Genomic DNA, 20,951 nt, shown 5'->3' with positions numbered 1-20,951 from the left:
GGACTAGAATGTAATAACTAACAACAAATACACAGAAAGGGACTAGAATGTAATAACTAACAACAAATACACAGAAAGGGACTAGAATGTAATAACTAACAACAAATACACAGAAAGGGACTGGAATGTAATAACTAACAACTAATACTCAGAAAGGGACTAGAATGTAATAACTAACAACTAATACACAGAAAGGGACTAGAATGTAATAACTAACAACTAATACTCAGAAAGGGACTAGAATGTAATAACTAACAACAAATACACAGAAAGGGACTAGAATGTAGTAACTAACAACTAATAAACAGAAAGGGACTAATATGTAGTAACTAACAACTAATACTAAGAAAGGGACTATAATGTAATAACTAACAACAAATACACAGAAAGGGACTAGAATGTAATAACTAACAACAAATACACAGAAAGGGACTAGAATGTAATAACTAACAACAAATACACAGAAAGGGACTAGAATGTAATAACTAACAACAAATACACAGAAAGGGACAAGAATGTAATAACTAACAACAAATACACAGAAAGGGACTGGAATGTAATAACTAACAACTAATACTCAGAAAGGGACTAGAATGTAATAACTAACAACTAATACACAGAAAGGGACTAGAATGTAATAACTAACAACTAATACTCAGAAAGGGACTAGAATGTAATAACTAACAACAAATACACAGAAAGGGACTAGAATGTAGTAACTAACAACTAATAAACAGAAAGGGACTAATATGTAGTAACTAACAACTAATACACAGAAAGGGACTAGAATGTAATAACTAACAACTAATACACAGAAAGGGACTAGAATGTAATAACTAACAACTAATACTCAGAAAGGGACTTTAATGTAATAACTAACAACAAATACACAGAAAGGGACTAGAATGTAATAACTAACAACAACTCCACAAAAAGGGACTAGAATGTAATAACTAACAACAACTCCACAAAAAGGGACTAGAATGTAATAACTAACAACAAATACACAGAAAGTGACTAGAATGTAATAACTAGCAACTAATACTCAGAAAGGAACTAGAATGTAATAACTAAAAACAACTCCACAAAAAGGGACTAGAATGTAGTATCTAACAACAAATACACAGAAAGTGACTAGAATGTAATAACTCACAACTAATACACAGAAAGGGACTAGAATGTAATAACTAACAACTAATACTCAGAAAGGGACTAGAATGTAATAACTAACAACAACTCCACAAAAGGGACTAGAATGTAGTAACTAACAACAAATACACAGAAAGTGACTACTAGAATGCAGTAACTAACAACAAATACACAGATAGGGACTAAAATGTAATAACTAACAACAATTACTTATAATTTTGTAATATTACAAACTGAAACAATAATGTCAGGATTCAGCAACTGGTGAAGTTTCCTCAATACACATCACTGTAGAATCAAAGTTAATTATTTTGTCTAGATAACGTTGCGTAATCAGAATATGCCCGTCCATTCACAATGCCGCAACCAAGCGTGCAGGCGTCCTAGTTCATAACCTACACCCGCTGTATTCCTTTCTTCAGTTCACACTAGCCGATATTTTAACGTTGAACGTAACACCAAAAGTAAGTACATACAATTCAACAAATACCGCAGAAGGTCGTAGGTGCTACCTCGTGTTCAATACAATGCCGAAACAAGCAATCGACCTAACGTTTGTTTGAGTGTCTGTGTTAAAGATATGTTATTGGAAAAAGCTAGTCTAGCGTGTCATATCAATAACACTATAGCCCTGACATAGAACCGTTTTCTTTGCTGTTGTATCGTATATTATCAAAGTAAAAGTCCATTCTACTACCAGAGACAAAATTATAGAAAACAGATAGGCTAAGGATGAAAGAGGACTGATATACTTTAACTACAGTAAGAATAGAAAGAAAATTGTTGAAACGCGGGTATTAAATAATCTACTAAACCAGTGTTAGCATTGCATGATATGTACGTGGTTTTGTATTGCATTGAAAAAGTAAAGTGATTATTGTAAACGGTTGTTAAAAGTATTCACAAATGTTGTCAAATTCCGGTAGTACCGCCGTCCTTAAAGGTCTGAAAACCCTAGCATTCATCGCGTGTTGTGTTTCTGGAAATGGTAAGTTTTTATTGCTCAAATATCAATCTTTCAGACTGTATTTCGTCAGGTTTCAATGTACTTCTTAGACAAGTGTGTAATTAACATTTGGTAATGATTTTGTTGCGATTTGGACGGTACAATGCTCGATCATATTATATAAGACACAAGGTGCTAACATACTTAATATATTGATAAAACCCACCAAAATGTCAGCCACGAGTTCGATCAATTTGAACTTGAGGCTTTCAAGTTTTCTTTAAGTTCTAATATCTCATATTATATAGACAGAGCATTCAAGTAAGGCAGTTTGACATATGTATTTGCACTTAGCAAGATTTGAAGTGCTTTGTCGAGTTGTTACTGAAGGCTACCAGAACCACGTATATAAAGCTGGTGCACTTTTGTATTTGTTCTGAAGAGCTGACGTTAATAGACTATGTAATAGGTTGAAATATCCTACACCAACTTTGAATGATGAACTATATGATGTTTAACGCGTCCTTTGAAATAAGTACGCTACAGAAGTACAATCTGAATGGATAGTTAGTGAGTTTGAATGATGTGAAACATGCCAAAATTAAATAGTATATAATACTATTATATTTCCTTCAGTTATCCTGGTGAAATGAGTTTTAATTGGGTAGTAGCATAGGATAGAATCATTTTATCTCAGCTATTCCATATTTTCAACTGGTGAAAGAGAAAGAGGGCTCACGCAAGGGGAGGTGGATGGTTAGTTGGTGAGTTTGACGTCCAGTGCAGGGAAATAATTCAATACTTTTTTTGTTTCAACAGCAGGCGTGCAATTGCACCTTTTGTTTGCAACAAAAGACTCTTTCTAAAGACTAAAAACTATTTGCAACATAATTGAATACCATAATACCTAAGCCATGGTTTTACCACTTGGATGTCCGTAATTTGCAACTTTAACCTGCTGAATCAAATAAGTAACTGACTCCCATCAACTTTATATTTCATTCACATAGTACTTTTGATGTATACACATTGCTTTTGTTGTGGTAATTTTGCACCTGTGATTGCCCTGTAAGGTATCTCATCCTTACTTCAGCGGTACATTGTGACAAACTCAACGCAATAAATGTACCTTCAAGTACATCTTTATCTCACTAATCATCGAAAAATCGGATACTAGGTAAAGTTCGTATTTTGTCTTTCCCCTTTTTAATCGACTTTCCTTGTGATGACAATGACTCTTAGATGTCGTTGTCGTTTAAAGGTATAATGTAGTGTAAATAATTGTTTTGTTTCATAGTTTGTGAAGTAACATATGAACTGCACATAATAATGCTTTATTTTGTATTCCTCAAACTTTCACAGGATGATATGAACTAGGAAACTAAGCGTATATGGCGGGTGGGGATTTTATGTTGTTAATGTTTGGTTCAATGACTTTATCTATGAGTTTCATTATAAGCAGTAATGCCAAATTGTTGAGGGAACTAACCTGCATTAGTGAAAAACAACTTATTAAACAAAGACAACTTGATGCGATCTGCACTTAAATTATGATGGTTCAATTTTTTACCGTTCTTTCAGTTTATTGAATTTCATTGTAAAACCGCATTTATATATTTATTAAAACTAATAATTTATTTCGTTGACGTGTGTGTACGTGTGTATGTGGCTATGATGGTAGGCTGTATGTGGTTCTGATAATGGTGTGTATGTGGCTACGATGGTAGTCGATGAGCGTTCTGTCAATTAACCGCACAGGTGTAATAATGTATAACAAATTGTCGTTATATTTGCTATATTTTTCTCTCTTACGATAGATGTCATTGTCAATGAATGCGCATCCGTCAGTTGTAGTAACGGTGGGACATGTGAAATGATAGAGGGAAACTCTACATGCCTATGTGCTGAAGGGTTTTACGGCGGAGAATGCGAAATAGAAGGTGAGCAGACGTAATACAGGATCGTATTTATAAAGCAGAAACAGTGTATTTTGGTTTATGACAGATTATTCCATCGCCCTTTAACATTTTAAGATTACTTTAGATTTCCATTTCGTGTTCGTGTTTTTCTTCCGCAGCAAGGTAACATACTGAACCGTTTACAAACTATTCCGATTGTCAAATTCAGTTGTTCAATATGATTAAGATTATTCCCATAGCCAAATTCATTTGTTCAATAGGATATAGACTATTCCCTAAAAGAAAAAGCTAGTACAGTAACTACTGGTGCCACCTGTAACACATGTTATCGTGTTACGAACACAAAGTAGTAATTACTGATGCACAGTTGTGGGACATGAACAGTAGTAACATTTGTTACAGGTGGTACCAGTGGTTAATGTACTAGCCATGTGCTTCAAGTAAAGGATGTACGGTACCGCTTGATTCCAGTTCACACCTCTCTTTGATTGACGCCAATTCGTCATGCCGAGAACAAAGAAAGGTCATGTTCTGGTATATTCATAAGCCTACTTACAGCATAAAATAACTAGATACGACTTCATTTTAGAATCGCGTATTAAAGAACTCGCACTCAATGGTTGGTACAGGAAATACTGTTCATGTCCCACAACCGTGCATCGGTAACTACTACTTTGTGTTCGTAACACGGTAACATGTGTTACAGGACATAAACAAAATATACTCTACGAGCCACGAGTATCGGGTGGTGCATTAGTACACCTAAGTAAAGAGAGGCAATGAAGATAAGTGCCTTCTTATAAATGTTTGCAAACTTTGCATTTTATTGAACAAAGCTGTACACTCTTTGAGGATCAGAATAAACCTCTCGTTGAAATTTGTTGAAAGCGGTTGAATATCTTTGGAGTAACGATACAAACATTTCCTTCAAATATGGTTTTGGTACCTAATATTTGATGTCATAATTATTCACTTTCCTAGAAACTCAAGGAGATGTTAATCGAATTCCACCGTGGATGGTCGCAGCAGTAATGCTAGGAAGTATCGGAACGATAATAACGATCGTAGGTTTCACACTTTTTGGAAGGTAAAAGTAGTTGTTTTTTATTCTTTCATTGTTATTTAAGGTAAACGAAAACCAGTTAGCAACCTACTTATCAACTGCAAGAAGCCTGTGTAGGTAAATGTTTAAGTTATTAGAGGGTCTGGGATTTCGATCCTAACAGGACCTTCTTCAAAGGCAAACTGAAACGAAAAAAACATAAAGTATAAAATAACAAATCGACAGAATGGTCAGAAAACTACATTGGACAAATGAACATTGAATAGGGTCAAAGCAGACCAATTGAACAAATGAGATGAAACAGATTAGGAGGTGAAGGAGCTGCGGAAATAAACAGTGCAGAAGTGTGTAGCAATGTGCTGGGTTAATTGATAAGTATAATGAATGGAGCGTCGAAAGAAAATAGTAGAGGTAGAGATGAAAGATTTGGAAGAGAGAGAAATAGAGCTGGTGGGTGGTTGAGTGATCATGGGTTGGCAACGAAACACTTGAGACAACACTTTCTAGGAAGTGTGAAACAATGTGCTGTGTTAATTGATATGTAGATGAATGGAGCGTTGAAAGAAAATAGTAGAGGTAGAGATGAAAGATTTGGAAGAGAGAGAAATAGAGCTGGTGGGTGGTTGAGCGATCATGGATTGGCAACGAAACACTTGAGAAACACTTTCTAGGAAGTGTGAAGCAATATGCTGGGTTAATTGATATGTAGATGAATGGAGCGTTGAAAGAAAATAGTAGAGGTAGAGATGAAAGATTTGGAGAAGAGAGAGAAATAGAGCTGGTGGGTGGTTGAGCGATCATGGGTTGGCAACGAAACACTTGAGAAACACTTTCTAGGAAGTGTGTAGCAATGTGCTGGGTTAATTGATAAGTATAGCGAATGGAGCGTCGAAAGAAAATAGTAGAGGTAGAGAGCAAAGATTTGGAAGACAGAGAGAGCTGGTGGGTGGTTGAGCTATCGTGGGTTGGGAATGAAACACTTGAGAAAGGCTACAAATTGTGTAAATAATAATTTTTTATTCATCTTGGAGTTAGAAATACACACAGCAAGATTGAACGATGTTTGTCACAAGCTAATGAAATTATCAAGAAACTGATTCACATATACATATTAACCCACTAAATGGTATTGTGATGCTTCTCTGGACAGAACGAAGAACATCACCAAACTGAGGATAAAATTAATGTACAAATAAGCTAACTAGACATCTCCATATCACGTTTATTGTAAATATGTCATATTTTAAAATGTGTGTACTATTGTGTGTCTAATATCCACTAGACTAATATCCACAGAGCAAGAAAATATGAAATGCTTGGTTTGTTGTGCAGAAAATTGCTAGCCATAAACCAAATTGCTAGCCATAAACTTCATTTCGCTTAGTTATTAGATAGTCATAAATGGTTTTACCATATAACCCTTGCAAGATTTTAGCCAACCAATAACTTGGCCAGATATATGTAACCCATAGTTTTTGATATTGTGTACCTTTATTATTTTATGGAAACGTTAAAGTGCTCTCAAAATTTTAAGATGCATTTCTGCAACCGATTCACACAGAAATTACTGTTTTGTACTGCAGTTAAAACTGGATCATACTGAAAAATCCCATAAATCGGTAGCATATGCTACCTGAATTATACAGTAAGAACTGAAGAATCGCAGGCAAAATTCGTATCATACTTGATGCATTTGTAAATCTTAAAAATTTTGTACGACAGTAAAAACTGGAATGTGCTGATAAATCGGTCACTAGATAAATCGGAAGATAATCCTATTTCCGTGAAACCCGTTTTCCTATTTTATTACATTATACCTGCTTGTAAAATGATTGAAGAATTGTACTCAGCGTATTGACTTACATTGGATTTGTCAAATCATTCAAAACCAATCTAATAAACTAAGGCTAAATATACATATTATCAAGCTCAACAGCCAGGAGACTTATGACATTACTATCCTATAATGAGATTGTTACAATCGAGTAAAATGAAGCAAAACAGGCTATACGTACACATTTCAAGTAGATAGATAGACAGAGGGAGGGAGAATATATATGAGTATTGTTATGAGTATACATTAGAATACATCAGGCGCGTAGCCAAGGGGAGCGAAGGGGGCAGCCGCCCCCCCCCCCCTTGAGCATATTTTTTTTTAAATTTTTAATGTTTTTATGATATCGCTAGTATTTTCAAAAGAGAAAATGCTAAGATGCAACTTACAGGGCATGGGAAGTGCCATTTCCAGCGATCTGGGAGGCATTTTCAGCCAAAATTTTCTTGTACGCTTCGCGCCAACATGGTGGCGCTATGCTTAGATAGTTTGTAATGCCGAATCTACAGTTTCGCCCCTCCCTTGGCAAATTCCTGGCTACGCCAATGGAATACATTATACAAAGCAAAGGTCAGTAACATAAGAGGGTATAGGACATGAAAAGGGCATTGGAGATCGACCGTGCAGAGTGGTGTAACAAATGGAGATAATTAGATGATAAACAAAAGGAGGTAAATAAGGAGAAGGAATGCATAGTGCATGGGACTAGGAGTAAATTGAAGTAGATAACCACTTTGTTAACGGTTTTGTTTTTCTCTAAAGTTGAAAATATTAGTCAACAGATCAGTCGGATCGATGTATCTTAGTATGGAAGTATGTATTACGATATTTTGACTATGTCCATCTTCTAAGACAACGAGAAGAAATAGATTTAGAAATTATTTAATTAACAATTTAATTACATTTCACCATTCATCATTGGCGTCATCATTGTCAAGGTCACCGCCAGATGTGAGAGTTTCAATTTGTTATGGCTCATTACTGTATTCTCTCTTTCTTGCCTCAATTTAATTGAAACTGTTCATCGCGAAGAATATTTTATTGCCAAAATAGAAGGAAAAACAGATTATAATAATTAAAATGCTGGCAATTAAAACAAAAGAAGCCCTGAGTTGGAAAATCTGGTGGCTGTCAAGCCTACCCCATCAGGAGCTAGAAGGGAAGTACTATGTATTAAAATGTGGTAAATTACGGAATTGAAAGACTTCTCAAAAAAAAGTATAGTTAATCAGGAATTGCTACATGTAAAACGTCTGAAATGACGTTGGAAGCTTTCCACATAGGTACCGCTACCAAACGTGCCGTGGGGGGGGGGGGGGACATGGTAATAATTATCATATTATATATATGGAAGGGGGTTATATAAGTAGAAGTATTTCTTGGGCTGCTAACTTGTTATTTCGGAGAATGAGAAACTGGCGAGTAAACACCTACGAGTGATGTTTGCAAATGTGTTTAATAACTCCAGGGCAACTGCGTACGTAAACATTATGGTTTACCATTCTATTGACAGTGTTTACTTGAAGAAAACAAACCGCTCCTCGACAGACGATGAAGATGACGAAGACGAAGAGGTTCCTTTGACTGCGGTCTGAAAAGATGCAGCATCTATAGATGATTGGGCCGTGTGGGGGGTGGGGGGATCGATGTTATCAATAATAGCCTCCTAGTATGAGAAAATGAACTCTTTTAAACTGCGTGTTTTGATCTTCAGAGACATAATTAAACATACACTCACTGCTTCCAGTCACTAACTTTGTTAGTGTTGTTTGTTTCATTCAGCAACATAGTGCGCTAATGATGAAAAAGGAAGACGTTTGTATTTACCAAATGTAAAAGAGTCATCCTTTGTTATCCAAGGCTGAGATTCGGTTATGGTGTCAAACTTCTGAAAGACTATAATACGAGTGGCAACAGACGATTACACGTAATCGTTATCGTTTTTTGTTGTTTTTTGTGTTTATTATGGATTACGAGTAGACACTTTATCAACTTTAGCGAAAGTATAACTCACAACAAACTTATTTATGGCTATATTTGGACAGATGCTTAAGACAATGGTGTTCACGAAAGGAATCTTGCGTGCCACAATGAAATTTAATTACTCACTCCGCGGGCCTTGTCCTTTGATAGGATCTTCTATCTCCCATGGAAAATGGAACTATAACATTCATTGGGAAATACAAATTCTACATCCAAATTGTCCATAGTTTGTATTGAGTATCTTATCATAGGTAGACCATTTCTACTTTTGCTCCGTTCATCTTCAAGTTCCATGGTTTTTTATTCCTTTCCACCATTATGAATTGATTTATGGTTCATAGCATGGCTCATTGCAGATAATGGGACAGTATTAGTAGGGATTAACAACTTCTCGTGGTCGGTAAGAAATATTTGAGCCGCACCATTAACAAACAAGGACTAACAATTTTAATTTCTGTAAATTCCAAAACTATTAATTTTATTTTTCCAGTATGTCTCCCCCCCCCCCCCCCGCTCCCTAAGATGGTCGATATAGTGTTTAGCTATTGGACTAGTAGTTATATGTATACATTAAGTTTTCAAGTATTGACTCATTGCTGCATTTGCATGATCTGCTGTGTTCCTGCACCCATGTGATCGTTATATTAGTGTGCTTCTTGGTAATGATCATGAAATCGTCGCAGAATGTTTCAAGTGTTACTTCTCTAATATACCCTAACTTTCGAACGATTTCTATTCTCTCCGCGTATTTCTAAGGCTCTCGAAAGATTTACGCATTACCGCCAGCGCGGATTAGTTTCTTGATAAGAATAATCATCTTTCTGGTCGATAATTCGGTTTGGTAAGAATATGTATACCTATTGATAAGAAGCCCTCTAGAGTACCGATTAAAGGCTTTGAAAACAAAGAAACTACTATTGGCATTTTCTTGATCTTTCTAATATGGAACGCCATATAGGTCAATAATATTGGATGATGATGATGTAAAAACAAAGTTAGCATGTGCAGTTTACATCATCATAGTATATTGTTGACCCTTTTGGCGTTCCATATTCTAAAGCGTTTGATACTGTGAAGTACACACTATTCCTCTTGAGAAACTGTTTCACCATGGTATTCGGGATGTTGCGTTTGAGTGATTTGAAATCTATTTGACCTACAGAAAACAAATTGTTAGCATTAATGTCCAATCTTCTCTTCCCAAGATGCTATATGCGGTGTTCCAAGGGTTCTATATTAGGGCGTCTTCTGTTCCTATTTTATCTCAATGACATTGTTAACAGTTCTCCAAAGGATTGTTTTACTCTCTGTTAAAGCACAATTATTCTGTATAAAGACAATATAAGACCCCGGTCACACGTACATTTTTTTCAGACATAACGATGGTCCGACAATGGTCCGACCATGGTACGGTTTGTGTGTGACCGCTCTCTACTATGGTCTGACGATCGTCCGACCATCGTCCACTAAAGATGGTAATTAGCATCGTTAGCCCCGAATTAGCCATTGTCCGACCATCGTTAGCAGGAAGAACCATGCGTGTGACCGCAATTGCATTGTCCAACTATGCATTTTAGCGTAAACACTGACATCATCTACTACTTACAACGAAAAAAACGCGAAACATCGTCAAAACCGTGACCCTTGACCGACCCAACGCAACTGCGCATGATAGCTTTGCAAAAGCATAATTAACTCACTGATGCATGTGTCCGCGAATAACGATCGTCTGAATATAGTACAAAGTCGTGTGAATACTTGTAACCGCTACCGTAGTTAGTTTAATATGGTCGGACTATAGTTAAGAAACGATGGTCGGAAGATGCAATTATATACGTGTGCCCGTGGTCTTATTTATCAAGCTGCCTGTGCGGTCGTTAAAAATGAAATGAAATGAAAACAATGTCTAATTGTTTTAAACAAAAATTCGTCGTTCAGTGACAATCAAACTAATTATATGGTATTTCACTGATACCAACATAATACAGATCATATCAGATATGTATACATCGACAATTAACAAATTATAGTAGTGGGTAAATTGATTGACAAAAACAAGATATCGGGTATTATTCTTGATGCGAATATCTCCTGCGGCAAGCATATTAATTGTGTCTGTTCTAAGACTATCGGTGTACTTGACCAGGTTAACACTTACGTTCTTTCATATATTTCCCAAAATGGTATACAATTCAATATTTACCAATGTCTTACTGCAAACAATGTCTGCGGAAAAACACTTATCTTAATCGGACTTACATAATGTAATTCAAAGAGAGCTGATGGAATTATTTTACGTGTTCTGACTATAGTGCCCAATACTTAATGGCGACTTCTACAATTTAAAGTCGTGTTAACTATTTTTAAGTATCAAGCAATCTTTCACGGCTATTTCCAAGTTAAATATATGATTATCAAAATTTTGAGCAATATCTTCATCAAAACTAGTTTGACACTGAAGCTTTAAATCGCTCGATTTATTCATCTGGTGCAAAATTATGATCTCGGAAATCATAATAAAAAAAGTCGGTAAGATTGTTAGTATGTCTGCAAAGAACTAAAACTACAATTGTTTCTTGGGATCAGATAAGCTACATTTTACATATGACACCAATCCTGGAAAGACCTGCATTGGCTTCCTATTACTTACAGAATTCTCCGAGGAGCTTGAAGAATAATATTCCAACTCGTAATATTCGTTTAAACAAATTGTTGCGCCTTGAGAGCCCTCTTCTATTATAAATCTGTGTTACTATATCATCATCATCATTATTATTATTATTATTATTATTATTATTATTATTATTATTATGATTATGATGATGATGATGATGATGATGATGATGATGATGATGATGATGATGATGATGATGATGATGATGATGATGATGATGATGATGATGATGATGATGATGATGATGATGATGATGATGATGATGATGATGATGATGATGATGATGATGATCATCATCATCATCATCATCATCATCATCATCATCATCATCATCATCATCATCATCATCATCATCATTATTATTATCATTATTATTATTATTATTATCATCATCATTATTATTATTATCATCATCATTATTATTATTATTATCATTAATATTATTTTATTTCCTTCAGTTCCTTTGTCAGAGTTTCTTTCATCTATTTTTCTTTACTCATCTTTGTTTTCTATTCCGCTTCTTGTATTGCGTTTTTTTTTTTTTTTGTCCTACCATTTTTTTACAGGGAAGCTGCCTGTATAAAACATGGGTTCTTCAGCTCTCCTCTCTTTATATTGTATAGATATTCGTTGCAACTTTGTTTTACGAGAGAGGAAATGAACAACTGAACTTAGTAGAACTGATATCTTGCGTGACATTTATTGTCGTGGAATGTTTGAAACTTGAGAAGCTCTCCGACGAAAGCTATATACCGAAGTAGAGTCAACATCACATCATTTCTATCACGTAATGCATAACGTTCTGTAGATTTTTTTAAGCGGATAGTCCCAAATGCATATGTAGGCTCAAGGATCCCAAAGAGAACGAAGGTCAAGTGTCCCAAAAGGGTAAAGAGCCCTATATACAATGAACGCCTCCACAAAAAAACCTATTGTCGCTTTATGCCGACAGAGCTTTATATCAGGGCGGGGATGTTGGGTAGGGAGGGAGTAAGCGTATGTTATTTAAGGGTCCAAGGGGGAAGGTCATCTAGCATTACCAAAAATAACAGCAGCCAAAACTCGAATAAATACACAAAACAGTCCAATGTATCTTTTAACCATTTTAAAAAGTTTATTTACGTACTTACTACATAACTATCATACCACAGTGACCACTATTAATCCTGGAAGGTCATTCAATTTAACAAGAAAAAAACAAATTTACGTAAAAGAAATATATATTTTCCAATGATATGTACATATTGAAAAACAATTAAAATTTCGCCATTTGAATAAACTTTCTTTCTGTAGGCCGTTTTCGATCTATCCCATCACAACGGGCGATGCTTATAACTCGTTTATTTAATTCGCATTTCCGGAAACAGATATAAAGAATTCAAAAGTAATTACACACGCTGTATTCCATATATAACTATGTAAGACAAATTATTGGACGTTTTAAATACGTCCAAAAGCCTGTTTATGTTTGTACTCTGTCAATTTCTCTTCCAGATTTTTTTTACCTTTTAGGTGTTTTTTTATAAATGAGTTGAAAAGTGAGCCTGTAAGTTCGAACATTCCCGGAGTAACGTAACTTAGCAAAATACATTCGTAACTACAACGTGACAGGTTTGACAGGAAGCATATTACGTGCAAAGCCAAACCAACAACCCACAATTACTTCTAAATTATATACAGAGAAAAGATATGCCGATGTTAAATAACTCCTCCAGACACAATACATGCACCATCCATACGCCTTCCAAGAAGCTTCATTCGAACGGATAATCCGATAGCAGAAATAAATAATTACGTTGAAAGAAATGTCCTACATCTCAATACTTTATTCGTAAACCAAAATATGGTTAATGTAACACATTTTGACTTGGTAAGTCTTACCTTTCTCTGTGTGGCATTTGCTGTCGCCAGGGTAAATGTTTTGCACAAATTTTAAAGAAAATATCCCCAGATAAAGGGGGCAAAATCATATATTCGCGGTACTTTTTGCTTTGAAGATTTGTTTAATATCGAGAATTACAGAGAGTTTTTAGCGTTTTTGCTAGCCAATCAGCTTCATCGACCCATATATTCCTTTTTAACTCTGTTTATTGTCTTTTACGACTGATGGTAGAATTATACCAAATTGCCATCCATCTTATCTCTTCATAGCCTTTGTTTCTGGCGGCTCATAGTATACTTCGTTCTTTCAGCTTATTGTTCATTACATAGCAAATTTGAAGGTTTAGCGTCATAGTTAATGCTATCTGTTTCGATATCACATTTACTGCAGTTCGAACCAAGCCTACCCATGCACGTTTAGTTACGGTACTATACAGTATCCACTGAATAGTCAACCATTGTAGGAGATATAGTCCTAAATGGATCTACTTATTAAGTGCCCTTTCCTTTCTCTTTCGGTATGAACCAAGCCTATCATCTACCCACGTATAAGTACGGTGCTAAACAGTTTTCACTGAACAGTCAACCATTGTAGGAGATATAGTCCTAATTCAATCTACTGAAGTGCCCTTTTCTTTCTATTTCGGTATGTTTTCAGTCTTCATCAAGAATGGATGTTCAAGGAGATGAAATAAGGACCCGGTGGTCTGAAAATAAGGATGATGTAAGGCGCTTTAGAAATCTCTGAGTAAAACAAGAAGATACCGCAGAGAGAGAGAGAGAGAGGGGGCAGATGGGTTGTCTACTACGCAGACCTTCTCGGCTAAAAATCTAAACGGTCATAGATAGTTGTAAAATTGGAATGTGCTATGATAACCCAAGCAATCAGTTATCTAGTGGTGGGTAGAAAATGTTCGTTGAAAAGTAGAATATATGCTCTAACGGACTTGGAACGTGACGACTTGAGTGTGTAAGTCAACAGAGGAATGAATTGTAGTGATGTACGAAACCTTTGGGCTTTGTCACATCCCAATTATTGTCTCAGATTAATGTCAATAGCTCAGCATGAATGGAACACCACCCACTAGTAGCTTCTATCTCTGCCTATATTTCCCAGAGAAACAACCCAAGTGAATATTGTAGCATCTCTGGGTGGCCATTACGATTTCCGTGGCTAAGAAACCAGTCGGTACTTTGTACCGGCACAGTTTTGACCGAGTCCACTAAAACCAAAATCAAATGGTTCATTGGTTTCGCTTAAACACAAAGCAACTAATTCGTGCCTACTATTTGTTCCTACTCTCCAAGCAGTTCCTGTTGCCTGTCTGCCGCACGTCCCATTTCTAACGAAGTTCTGGAGTTAGCTTTACGCGAACGTGAAAGGCGCATGCTTAAGGTAGAGGTTAAAGTGGTGTGTCGCTTGAGATAGTGTCTGCCTTCAAAAAAACACGAACATATACCGAGGAAATATTTTCGATAACCCGTACTCGTTGCGAACAATATCACCGGATTGAAAGTCGAGGGAAGGAACATACAAATGCGAGACAGAGTCACCAATGCAGTATATTCCATTTTCCATGCGAAATAAAGGTTTAAATTTAAATATAATGGAAACCACGAGATGAAAAAAAGTGCCACAATGGCAAGGACGATACCACCAAGTTTCTTCCGCGATCGCAAAGCCCTTCTTGCTGAAATAGAGGAATTCCTTTCCAAAGCTGACGTCCCCCTAAACAAATGGAATGCCATCCTGCAATAAAAGAACGCGATTGCGAGAAGAGGCAAGATGAAGAACACGCCCGTTCTAAAATATATAAACGTAGCGTAGCCTGGATGTGATACGTTTACAGTGTGTTTAAAGTTAACAAAATTGTCCATCTCAACTTCATAGCATTGTGAAGCTGGGTAAATCGCAACACATATCCCTATGACCCAGCACAGAATGCAGACGGTCACGACAAATTTGGAAAGTTTGTTCCCCGTGTGTGATCTTGACTGGAATGGACAGACGACAGCGCGGTACCTGAAGTATGACATCGCAGCGAGTGACAAAGCGGAGACATCTTGGGAAGCGAAATTGACAATGATGGATACATAGCAAAATTTCAATCCAAATGGTCGATATTCATGAAGCTCAGTGTAGATTTCTATCGGGATAAAGAGCACGACAAAGATTAAATCCGAAAAGGCAAGATTAGTGACGAAGGCGTTGTTGGTATCTCGTAACTTCTTTTCCTTAAGAAAGAGAATCACCAATATTCCGTTTCCGAAAAAGCCAAGAATGAAGTATATTCCAAAAAGGATGACCATGTATTGAGATGGGTTATGGTCGGACGATGGGTCGAGTGTCGTGAAAACGGTGGTATCGTCAGAAACCATTGTTGATTACTCTATTTTTTATCCCCCTTCCTGGCAGACTGTAGACGCGCCTTCTTTTCAACACATTTGGTAAGGGTCTTGAATCTGTCTTCTTTCGTTATGCTTACGACACTTCATCTGATGGTAACTAACTGCAATAGGAAAACAGAAGGGAACCAAATGATTTGAATACAACAAATATTGAGCAGGTTTCTTCACAAGAAATAATCATTCGGCTGGTCAAACAACTCATGTAGTGGTACGAGGTTGCACGCATCCACAGGTACTAAAACCAAATACATATACATATAGGTCTTACGTTCGTCCCCTCGCCCCCCCCCCCCTCCCATAACATGGCTTTGATTGGGTAATCACACAGCATCGCAATGCGACATCTATAAAGAGCGACAAAAGTTAAGATTATGTTTCTTTTCTGTTTTTATCGCATCGCATCATATCATATCGAATGAAGTATGAACGGTCTCATAATAGTATTTCTAACTTCTCGTGAAGTGTCGACGAAGTAGCGTGTCATATCGTGTTAAGAACGCAGAGGACAGATCTTGTGGTGTACTTTTCATGTTATCATGGTAGCAACAGATTACTACGGAGTGTAGTGCAGTTATTACAAAGGTTTGTGGGGATTATGACCAGAGCATGGCTGATGATTAGTTAATGTTGAACAAAGCAGTACAGCTGATTGGAAATTTATAGAAATAAGTAAGAAATTATTATAGGATAGCTGGAGTTCGGTACAGAGCCATGGAAGACAAGCGTAGATAATAATGTGCTTTAGATATACAAGGGAAATGATATGTGAACGGATTTGATATGGATTGGTGGTAAGTTGGTTAAGACGTGTTATAGTTTTCAGGGGAGTTAGATTTACAGAGAAGATACTGAAAGGGATTTCATTTGTTTCTTTGTAACCTGGATCTTGCACCCATCTCGTTATACCGACCTATTTATACTAACGTAGGCTATGTTTCGTCGATACCAATTATACTTTTCCCTAAACAAGACGTCTGTCTAATAGCCTTGGGGGATCTCTTACGCAGACTCTGGAAGTTCGCAACTATTTTAACCTATTCTATTTTGACAAATAAACTTATGGTGCGTCAAGATTGTGCATTTTACTAGGGACATATTTAATACAGTGCCGGAAATAAAACAATAAGACAGTGTGTCATTCGCCATTTGAGTTGCCATAATGGAATCTTACAATTATTGTACGCCGCAACTGTACCTTTTTACTCGGAACATATTACAGTGTCAGAAGTGGGCTATATTAGTGCGTTACTAGCGATTTGTTTGTATTGTTTGTCACCGACATCCAGGAATACAAATACAAGTAGACTGACATTTTAAGGTCTGTGGGGGGGGGGGTGGTCAACTTTGCTACCTTGGAGGTGCAATCATCGGGGAGCAGGAACCGGTTAGCTAACTATTTGTTATCTTACTTAACTATGGTGATCACCTAATTTAGTTATAACCTCTAATTTATTCATTTTTGTAAAAGTTGGAGATCTGTGGATGTCATGTGATCAGTATGTCACGTGGTTTGTGTGTCATGTGATTATTTGTTTACCATATTTTATTTCATTCATCCTGAAAGTGTTTTTTTTTTATTTCGTTGGCTGTACATTACATGTGTTGCTTGATTTACTTTATCCCCACGGTCCCTAAATTAGCAGAATTGATATTCAATACTTAAAATGTAAATGATAGAGCCCATGTTGACGTGGTGGAGGGAGATGGAGATGAAACCAAGATTTCTCCAACTTGTCCTCTGTGAAGTCAAACGCAATACTAGAGTATCAACGGCAGTGGTCGCAGTATAAGTTCCGAAAAGTTGGAGAGGGAGGGGGAATGATCTAGTGGCCTGTTTGGGCAACTTCATCAGACAAATTTTACTTTTGTTAATACTACTGTCGCCCAGAAGAGACAGAGAAAATTCAACATGTTATATTTTTTAAACATTCTACATGTTATCCCAATTGTTGGAACTATTCCATTTTGAAAGTTTGATTCTCTACTTATTTTCGACTTTTACCTCGAATTGCAAATCTTATCTCATATTATCTACATGTTTTTTTTTTAGTGTAAAATTTTCGTCTACATATTATCCAAGTTTCTACTTCCGCACAATTTTAGATCGTTCCTGAAATTTACGACTTTTTATATCAAAATTTTTGATCTCAAACTTTCGGTTTCTTATCTCAGAATTTCTAATATTTTTTACCTAAAAACGTCCACATTAAACCCCAATGCCAGGCGAATTACTGGACATGAATATTCGAACATTTACTTCAAATTGTGGCATTTTATCTCAGACTTTTTAATTTTTAATGTCAAATTTATCTTCTTTGCTAGAAAGTTAGAGTTAGGTTGGCGTTTTGTCAATCGAACCTATACAACCAGATAACACGATAACTATAGCATATTCACTGTCAACATGACAGAACGGGAAATAAAAGAGTTGTAGCGCCACCTATTAACGTAAAACCACCCTTTCTTTGAATTGAATGTATGTATGAATAGACCATGATTTATTGCATAATGTCGTTACTATTAATTTCAATGAGTGGTCTAACACGCAGCGAAAATTGATTTAATAGCACATGACGATGCAGTTTACTAGCCTTCTAGTTTTCATAACCCTTTTTGGTGTTGTGATATGTTGTCATGGAGGAAGGTCAATTTGTTGTGATTTTGTGATCATTGCCACCAAAGAACCAGCACAATTACACAAATGTGGAAGTCCTCTAAAGAAACATATAGTCAACTTCAAATGCGACTAAAAAGCACAGGCCTTTATATACTATTCAAAGTGGAACATTGGCAGGGATAAGGATCGAGTAAGGCATGGAGCCAAGTCAGTCAATTAACTTGCAAGAAAGCTTTCAAAATTAATATGGTCTTCACGATATATTTTATTTTGCCGAAATGAGAGAAAATACGTACAGAAATGATGAATGAAAACAGGGTATATCACTTTCTCCCACTACAATTTTGATATATCATAATTTAATCATAATTATTATTTTCTTACTTTATCATGAATTTTATTTTTTTATAACCCTGGTAAAATTATAATATTTTGGAACGTTATTTTATAGCTACATTGATGATCGTATTCGCCTTTAGCAGTCCACGGTTTAATATTAGCTTTCCTCCATTCATTTATATTTTCAAATAATTCATTCACAAATTTCGTGTTCAGTATTTTACCCTTTATACTTTTGACAAACTCATTGGATGCCGGCAAGTTATTTTGAAGCCATAAAAAAGAAAATGTTGTTAATTCTGTTGCATTTTTTGCGAGTTTTAGTACTGGTCTCTTTACAATAGCCTACTATCTAGTCGTTCAATCGCTTTTCCCTTGCAAATCATAGAACAATTATCCTTAAATTAGTCAGCTAGTCAAGTATTTATCACATATGCTTAAATTGGAAGTTGAGAACTCTCTCGGACGTGCTCTACAATTGAACTGTTAGCAATTTTAACTTTGATTTTTGATGGGAATCGCATGTTAACATTATCATTCAAAATCTGATAAATTAACAAGGATCGAAACCGTTATGTAGACTAATTGTAAACACACACACACACATATATATATATATATATATATATATATATATATATATATATATATATATATATATATATATATATATATATATATATATATAGACTATAGGTCTAGACCTATAATAATGATTTCTATCAACAATGTCGAAGTTGAATACACAAAATGAACTTGATTATTAGATATGCTGTTGTCATTCTGTAAGGATCAATAAGCCACATACTTGTATGGTGATCGATTGAATTTTACCACCATTTAAACTCAATGATTTCCGTGATTGATAGTTCAAAACTTTCGCAACTTAACCTTGTTTCTTGAAAAAAACGTTCGTTTTTTTTTCCGTAATTAATATTACCATTATTAACACAAATTATAACAACATACCTCTCAATTATGATTTACGGACAGCGCAATTGAATCATTGCAATATTTTCTGAGGTACTCATTCTGTGGAGGAGTTGATACAACACTTAAAAAGGGAACGGTTGTCGACCATTTTAGATAAGCCACGTATTAGTTATATAGGCTACTACATGGAAACCTCTATGAAGCCACCGTTTGGCCGTCTAAGATTAAAACTCTTTTTAATCATCGCCGTTTTTTGGAACATATAAGTATCATACAAAATTGACCCAGAAACATGTCGACGAACAGACTGAGCTTATTGAGTTAAGTTAACTTACCGTTACGAGTCAGTTGATTCTCAACAGAAACGCCAATCTTGTCAAGTTTGCCAGCTGAGTGATGGTTCAAGAGTGAACCTCCAACCACACACTATTACGTTTATAAAGTTGATCAGCCGAAAGGTGCTTCCTTCGAAACGAATTTGTACCAGGCGAGACCACACGGTACTACGTTTCATAGAAATGGCATCGTCCATTATATCTGAAGGTAAATTTATCTGATTGATTTTGGCGATTTTCAATAGACATTGTGTTGAGTGTAACTTGATCGTCAAATATAAAAAAAAAAATAAGAATCACATTGATTATATCACATGACTTCAGTGGTGGGATTACAGGGACACTTTTCTCAGACTTTGAGTTGGCTTTTTGCCCCCCGATTATCCAGCTTAGCTGTATTGTACATTGAGAAGAAACACTGATATAGACATGGAGACCTGTGTTAGCAGGTTTGCCACTATATCAATCCGCCCTGATGATGTTCTCCTATCTCAGGAAAAGTGCCAGAATGTAGTAGGAAAACATCTTTTTTGATACGTTATTAATCAGGATCTAGTTTTTGTGTTGAAGAGCATGACTGGAAGTACCTGGGTGCCAATATTGGGTCAATTGAGGCAATTTTAGACCCCTTTAGGCCTCGCAGGATCAGCGTACGAAAATTGTTTACTACTGAGTGAAGAGGTTTGTTTACAAGTGACGAAAACTTCAGGCTCGGATAGCAACAAAAAAAAAACCCTGCACGGTAATCATGATACGGAAAATTTATAGTGCCATGAAAGGCTATAACTTGTCAGCTATCCAGTGTTGGGTAGCTTTTAGCTAGTGAGAATATCTAGGCTAGACTTATAGGCCACATTACTTCTGTGACT

The 20,951-nt window shown here is 36.0% G+C and overlaps 2 protein-coding genes across 3 annotated transcripts; one reads left to right on the top strand and one right to left on the bottom strand.

Annotated features, from left to right (window-relative positions):
- The first annotated feature begins 1,242 nt into the window (after positions 1–1,242).
- Positions 1,243–11,884, top strand: LOC139973267 (versican core protein-like). Of its 2 annotated transcripts, none has more exons than XM_071979820.1 (4): positions 1,243–2,137; positions 3,913–4,035; positions 4,996–5,078; positions 8,425–11,884. In XM_071979820.1, the coding sequence occupies exons 1-4, from the start codon at positions 2,056–2,058 to the stop codon at positions 8,464–8,466; spliced, it is 330 nt and encodes a 109-aa protein (XP_071835921.1). In that variant the 5' UTR covers positions 1,243–2,055; the 3' UTR covers positions 8,467–11,884. The 2 variants fall into 2 exon arrangements, with proteins under 2 accessions (XP_071835921.1, XP_071835920.1); XM_071979819.1 differs by having other exon boundaries at positions 1,262–2,137; positions 4,996–5,101; positions 8,425–11,879.
- A 774-nt stretch (positions 11,885–12,658) lies between these two features.
- On the bottom strand, positions 12,659–20,241 carry LOC139973265 (neuropeptide CCHamide-1 receptor-like). The gene is made up of 2 exons (XM_071979817.1): positions 20,083–20,241; positions 12,659–15,959 (listed from the first exon to the last, which is right to left on the bottom strand). Exon 2 carries the CDS (start codon positions 15,826–15,828, stop codon positions 14,746–14,748), a length of 1,083 nt encoding a protein of 360 aa, XP_071835918.1. The 5' UTR covers positions 15,829–15,959; positions 20,083–20,241; the 3' UTR covers positions 12,659–14,745.
- Positions 20,242–20,951: the final 710 nt, after the last annotated feature.

This window comes from Apostichopus japonicus, chromosome 9 (genome assembly GCF_037975245.1).
Source record: "Apostichopus japonicus isolate 1M-3 chromosome 9, ASM3797524v1, whole genome shotgun sequence".
NCBI lineage: Eukaryota > Metazoa > Echinodermata > Holothuroidea > Aspidochirotida > Stichopodidae > Apostichopus > Apostichopus japonicus.
This window is presented reverse-complemented; position numbering and strand designations above follow the sequence as displayed.